The 6,505-nt window shown below is 44.4% G+C and overlaps 1 protein-coding gene across 2 annotated transcripts in view; it reads right to left on the reverse strand.

Moving 5' to 3' along the window:
* Positions 1-3,599: 3,599 nt before the first annotated feature.
* The window catches only part of ZSCAN32 (zinc finger and SCAN domain containing 32), a 15,862-nt gene continuing 12,956 nt past the window's right edge, over positions 3,600-6,505 (reverse strand). For both annotated transcript variants that reach the window (XM_008071130.2, XM_021719086.1), the window contains 2 exons: positions 5,223-5,702; positions 3,600-4,486 (listed from right to left, as the gene is read on the reverse strand). In XM_008071130.2, coding sequence (XP_008069321.1) covers positions 3,624-4,486; positions 5,223-5,702 — 1,343 coding nt within the window. In that variant the 3' untranslated portion in view covers positions 3,600-3,623. The remainder of the gene's footprint in view (positions 4,487-5,222; positions 5,703-6,505) is intronic.

Here is a 6,505-nt window from a genome sequence, read left to right on the forward strand (position 1 = left end):
TGAGTGTGCCACTGCACTCCAGCCTGGGCAACAGAGTGAGACTCTATATGGCCCTATGGCCAGGCTTGGTGACTCATGCCTGTATTCCCAGCACCTATAATCCCAGCTCTTTGGGAGGTCAAGGCTGGAGGCTCACTTCAGCCCAGAAGTTTGAGACCAGCCTGGCAAACATAAGATCTCATTTCTTAAAAAAAACAAAAAAAAATTAGCTGGCAAGGTGGCACATGCCTGTAGTCCCAGCTACTTGGGAGGCTGAGGTGGAAGGATTGCCTGAGCCCAGGAACTTGAGGCTGCAGTGAGCCATGATTGTGCCTCTGCACTAAAAAAAAAAAAAAAAAAAGCCTTTTTTTGCCTTTTCTACCTTTAGACTTTAAAGGCATCTGTGGAGCCATGTCTAATCTATACTGTGTAATAATGCCACCTAGCTCTTTTTTTTTTTTTTTTTTTTTTTTTTTTTTTTAGTTGAAGTCTCATTCTGTTGCCCAGACTGGAGTGCAGTGGCTGTTCCTGGCCACCGCAGCCTTGGCCTGCTGGGCTCCAGTGATCCTTCCGCCTCAGCCTTCCAAGTAGCTGGAACTACAGGCGTATGCTACCATGCCCAGCTAATTTTTTGATTTATTGAAGAGATGAGGTCTCGCCAAGTTGCCCAGGCTGGTCTCGAACCCGTGGGCTCATGCAATCCACTCACCTCGGCCTCCCAAAGCACGGGATTACAGGCTGAACCACCGAGCCCGGCCGCCACCTAGCTCTTAATATAGTGCTAAACAACATGGCATAGCTGGGAGTTAGTTGAGGGTACTGGGTGTGACATGAAGCAGCAGCTGCACCCGTATCCTCCCAAGGCCAGGCTTCCAGCCCCTGCCACAGCAGGACTCCCTGTATCAACATGCAGTGCAAGATCTGCCTTCTGAGGTTCACAAATTGTTAGCCAAAAAGTGTTGAAAGAGGGAGACAGAAGTAATCAAAGGTTTTGGAATTGATTTGACCTGTGTTCAAAATCTAGCTCTTCTCCCTTGCAGATCTCCCTTATCTCTGTATCTCTCTGTGGCTGACACATAATAAGCATTTCTGAGCAAAGTAAACATCAATTTCATCATAGTAGATTTAATGAGCAAATTAATTCACTCACTAGATTACCCGGTGCTAGGTCACAGATGCAGCCATCAACAATGCCTGGAGGGAGTCTGAAGTTGACTCTTTTCCTGCATGGTAGAACTCAGGATATATAGTGCTAGTTGGCATACATGGAGCATTTACTGAGTAGGTAATTTGTAAGTGCTTTGCACACATGAAGTTATTTAATCCTTTAAACCACCCTGAGAAGTATTTTTGTCACTGGTTGTATGATCAGGCTGACACACAGCAACAGGTGGTAAAAAAATTAAAAGTTAAAATTGTCTCCCTCCAAAGCCCTCACCACTGCACCATACTACTTCCTAACAACTCTTGGTGAAATTACTGAGTTTAGGACTGTGGAGAGCTGGAGGTTGATTCATTGATACTGATTCCCCATGTGATTTTAAGCCCCAGTGTCTTCCATCTCTAAGACAAGATTTGGTGGTTCTCTAACAGGTATAAACATACAGAAGTGCTTGGAAAACTTGTTAGAAACAATTACCCCAGACTGCCAACTAAGAACCTCTGAAGATGGGACTTAACAATTCTCCTTTAAAAAGAGAAATTACAGCCAAGTGCAGTGGCTCACACCTGTAATCCCAATACTTTGGAAGGCCAAGAAGGGAGGACTGCCTAGGCCAGGAGTTAGAAGCCAGCCTGGACAACAGAGCAAAACCTCATCTCTACAAAGAAAGAAAGAAAGAAAAATTAGCTGGGCATAGTGGCACATGCCTGTAGTCCCAGCTACTCAGGAGGCTGAGATGGAATGATCCTGAGCCCAGAAGGTTGAGACTGCAGTGAGCCATGATCATGTTACTGCAGTCCAAACTGGGCAACAGAGTGAGACTCAAACTCAAAAAATAATAATAAATTATAGGTGGGGGGAAAGATCCAGCTCTTTCACTGTAGTCACTGCAACTCCCTTAACCTATGATAGCAGGTAAGCATTGGAGCTAGCAAGAAACCAAGACTTTACTTGCAAAGTATGTGACTCTAGGAACTGTCCAGCATAGCTTCTACTTAGGGCTATGCTCAAGGATAGTATATGCAGGGAAAATAAGTGGCCCCAGGCAGGGCTCAACCCGAGGAAACACTTGAATATATTCTGTTTAGCCTTTTTGCTTTTCTCTTTGCAGTCAGATCCTCCTGAAGTACCGTTTTTTACTTTCTTCTATGATCTTCCTTCTAAAAATGGTTCAGCTCCTTTCCAGCTTAATTATTTTCCTCCTCTCCCCATTTCCTGCCCTTTATTTCTTCTCTTCATGTCCTGCTGCCCTCAAGCAGACTCCACACTTAGATCATTTCAGAAAATAAAATTTTTTTAAAAATCATCTTGAGGACCCTGCAGTCTTCTGCATGAGTATAAAGTTTCTATGGAGAAAATTACAAACAAAGGCCAAGGAAGTGGAGGGACAAACAACTTTATTTTCATCAGAAATAGTAGTGTTCAAGACAGCCACCATCAAAAGCACAACTGACAAGGAAAAAAAAAAACTTAAAAAAAAAAAAGAGCCGGGCTTGGTGGCTCAGCCTGTAATCCCACGCCTTTGGGAGGCTGAGGTGAGTGGATTGTCTGAGCCCGCGGGTTCAAGACCCGCCTGGGCAGGCAAGACCTCATCTCTACAATAAAATTTAAATATATATATATATATATATATATATTAGCCGAGCGAGGGCGCCTGTAATTCCGGCTACTTGGAAGGCTGAGGCGGAAGGATCGCCGTAGCCCAGCAGGTCGAGGCTGCGGTGGCCGGGAGCGGCCACTGTACTCCAGTCTGGGCAACAGAGTGAGACTCCGACTCAAAAAAAAAAAAAAAAATTAGTAGTGTTTAAAAACTTGTTTACAATAGTTTATAAGCTATCATCAAAAGTTGTAATGTTTATATTTATAAGCCATTTACTGTAAAAGACAATCAGGAACTAGGGTGGGGCTGATGGTAAAACAAAAAATCTTACAAAGATTAAGACACTTAAGGAAACATTCAGTATTATTCACTGGCTTAATCTTCCTTCCTTCCTTCTGTTCCCTTTTTGGTGGTGGCTGAGTTACAAAGAGCAGTGATCTGCCCTGAAGCAGTAGTGGGTAGAGGTCAATTATTGGTTTGGAAGAAATCCAGGATCTTAACTTCTGGATATGCTTCCCAGGAAGAGGATTTTTCAGCCTAGTGTAACAGCTACTTTTGGCTAGAAACTGTTCTCAGACAACTGGCAACCCATTCTCAGCACTGTGAACAGGGATGCCTGGTTTTCTGACAGAACTTATGAATCTTTCAGCTTTCTTCCCATCCAAGCAAACCTTAAGTCACAGTAAAACAGGAATCTGGAGTCACAGGCAGAACCAGGAGAGGTCAGCATCCCTATGCTGATACCTGTTTCTGGACATGGGTCTTAAGATCCAGTTGTCAGTAAGTCTACTGCTAAGTCAGGGATTATCTAGATTTCCCCACACACAGAAGGAAGCTCTAAGGAACACACACGCTGACCTAAAGAATTATCTGTTGTATTTCCTACACACTCATATCTCTCCCTTTCTGTGTTGACAGTATCTCTTTTATGTGTACCACCTGATGGCGGGTGAGGGCAGAGTTCTTAGTAAAGCTTTTCTCACATTGAGAACATTTGTAAGGCTTTTCCCCAGTGTGGGTTTTCTGATGGGCACTGAAGTGGGAGCTGTTGTTGAAGCTTTTCCCACACTCTGCACACTTGTATGGGCTCTCTCCAGTGTGTATGCGCCGATGAGCACTAAATTGGGAACTGTTGTTGAATCTTTTTCCACAGACAATGCACTGGTAAGGCTTCTCCCCTGTGTGGGTCCTCTGGTGGACAATGAGGCTAGAGCTCTGATTGAAGCTTTTCCCACACTGTCCACATTGGTAGGGCCTCTCCCCTGTGTGAGTTCGTAGGTGGGCAGTAAGGTTTGAGCGCTCACTAAAGCCTTTCCCACATTCACTGCACTTGTGAGGCTTCTCACCTGTGTGGATTCTCCGGTGTCGAACAAGGTAAGAACCTCGGCTAAAAGTTTTTCCACATTCAGGACACTGAGAAGCTTTTTCCAGGTCAGGGGGTGGCTTGTGGGGAGAGGGCACATTCTGAGAGTTTTTCCCACAGAAGAAATGTATACAGGCTTTGTCCCCAGTACAAAGTCTCTGGTAACTTGTCTTCTCCTGGGATGGGGGTTTCTCCTCACTCTCCTCTGGAGAACTTCTACATTGTCTTCTTGATACTGGTTCACTCTCCCAGTCTTTTTTTAGCTCAGAGTGCCAAAAAATTTTTCCACTAGACTTTCTCTGTAAAGCCTTGCTCATTTCTACTTCCTCTGAATCATCCCATTTCGGATTCTCTTTTTTAATCTCATTCCTGATCTCAAAACCTGAAAAAACCAGAAATACAATGAACTGTAGAGAAGGAAAGCAACTGAATGCAAAAAAGAGTTGCATACTATGAAGAAATACCAGTTGGAATTCTTCATGTGATTCAGTCTCCTGCAAATTAAAAGCCTAAGTTTTTTCTAACTGTAATATTTTTTAGCTCCAAATTCTGTAGTCACAAACTATTCTCTAAACTCCACCAACTTTTCTCCTACCTCTTTTTGTACGCTCTGACAAAGCAACAAACTGAGACAAAGGGCCAAGCTCTACATCATCTAGCAATCTGTATAGGCATACTCTCAATTCTTGAATGGCCTAATTCTAACAGAACAACAAAAGGCCACCCTGGGTTTGGCCAGCTCAAACAGGGGAAAAGCAAGGTGCTGACTGCCAGCCAGCACAGGTTCAGGTTATGGAAGAAGTAGTCATACTGGAGAAGTAGGGAGAAGATGGAACCTGGTCTGGAGACCTCACTAGCAATCTGAGGATGCAAAGTAGTGGAACTCCATGGGAAAAGATGATATGGACTCAGTGAAAGAGGTTGGCAAATGCAAAATCAGAACTCTAAAGTGCAGTTTTCCTTAGACACCATGAAAACCAACACTCCTGGCCTGGATAGGGTCACATATCAAGATAAGACAAAGTCAGTGGCAGTGACAGGTCCTTCTTGATTGCTAAGCTAATATCCTCTAAGTGAACTTTCCTGTCCTTTGACCATCAGAGCCAAGAGAGTCTTACCAAGTCTGTTAGGGAACAGCACTGGCAGGTCAAGTATCCTGACTTTTTGGCCAGGATTCCTTAAGTCCTTTTCATCCCTGTGTGCACCATCCACAGTGCCATCTTCTACTTCTGTGGGCTCCCCATTCTGTTGATTCAGCTCTCCAGCCTCAATATTACTTCCCTCTTGGCCAGGAACAGCATCGCTTGCCACAGAAGGTGCAGAGGTCCAGGAGCTTGAAAGAGCATCCATTTCCTCATAAAAGATACAAGGCTCAGTCATACGGCTTCTCTTCATTTTGCGGTAACTCAACTGTAGGCTTTTGAGCTTGGTGTGACACTGCTCTGGGGTCCGGAGAAAGCCCTGCTCCTGGAGTTGTTCTGCTACAGTCCTGTATATCTGGCTGTCCCACTGATGGGTCCGGAGTTTTTCATAAAACTGAGAACCACTGAGAATGGCCAGGAGTATCTTGGTCTCTTCATAGCCCCAGTGCACACCTGCTGCCAGGGAACAAAGAATAATCAATCAGATCAGGGAGGTCTGTACATACTGCAGTGCAGGGTTTCAGCAGTCTAAGAAGTTACACCCTAGTTTCTCAAACTATGCCACAACTGGCTACTGTTATTCCTGGGAATAAATCTCACTGTGTGGCCTTTCCCCCTAAAACATGGAAACTTTTAGTACAGAAAAACATCCTCTCCAAATGAGAAGGACTTGTAGAGTTATCTATTAAAGCTGCCCTTTTTTATTGGCTGATGCATAACTTCATAGCGTTTTTCTGCTTGCCCATAAAAATGCAAATGTAACACCATTGTTGACTTGCCACAGTTCATTACATTTTCCAGTTCTCTTGTTGATTGATGTGGATCATTGTGGATTAAAACATTTTAATGGTTTTCATCAAAGCCTAATGGTCTTCCAAAACATGGAGAATCACTCAGGTCAACGTGGTCTTCTTTGAAATGACAAAATCATTTTCTTATCGTGCTTTCCCCTGATGGCATTCTCCCTGTACACAGCACAAATGTTTCAAGCTGCCTCCACTGCCTTTACTTCTCTGTTAAACAGATGAATATAGCCGGGCTCGGTGGCTCAGCCTGTAATCCCGCGCCTTTGGGAGGTTGAGGTGAGTGGATTACCTGAGCCCATGGGTTCAAGACCCGCCTGGCCAACTTGGGGAGACCTCATCTCTACAATAAATCAAAAAATAGCCAAACGTGGTAGCACGCTTGTACTTCCAGCTACTTGGAAGGCTGAGGTGGAAGGATCGCCGAAGCCCAGCAGGTTGACGCTGCGGTGGCTG

This window comes from Carlito syrichta, unplaced genomic scaffold (assembly GCF_000164805.1).
Source record: "Carlito syrichta isolate Samal-C Ts95f unplaced genomic scaffold, Tarsius_syrichta-2.0.1 Scaffold314117, whole genome shotgun sequence".
NCBI classification, from domain to species: Eukaryota; Metazoa; Chordata; class Mammalia; order Primates; family Tarsiidae; genus Carlito; species Carlito syrichta.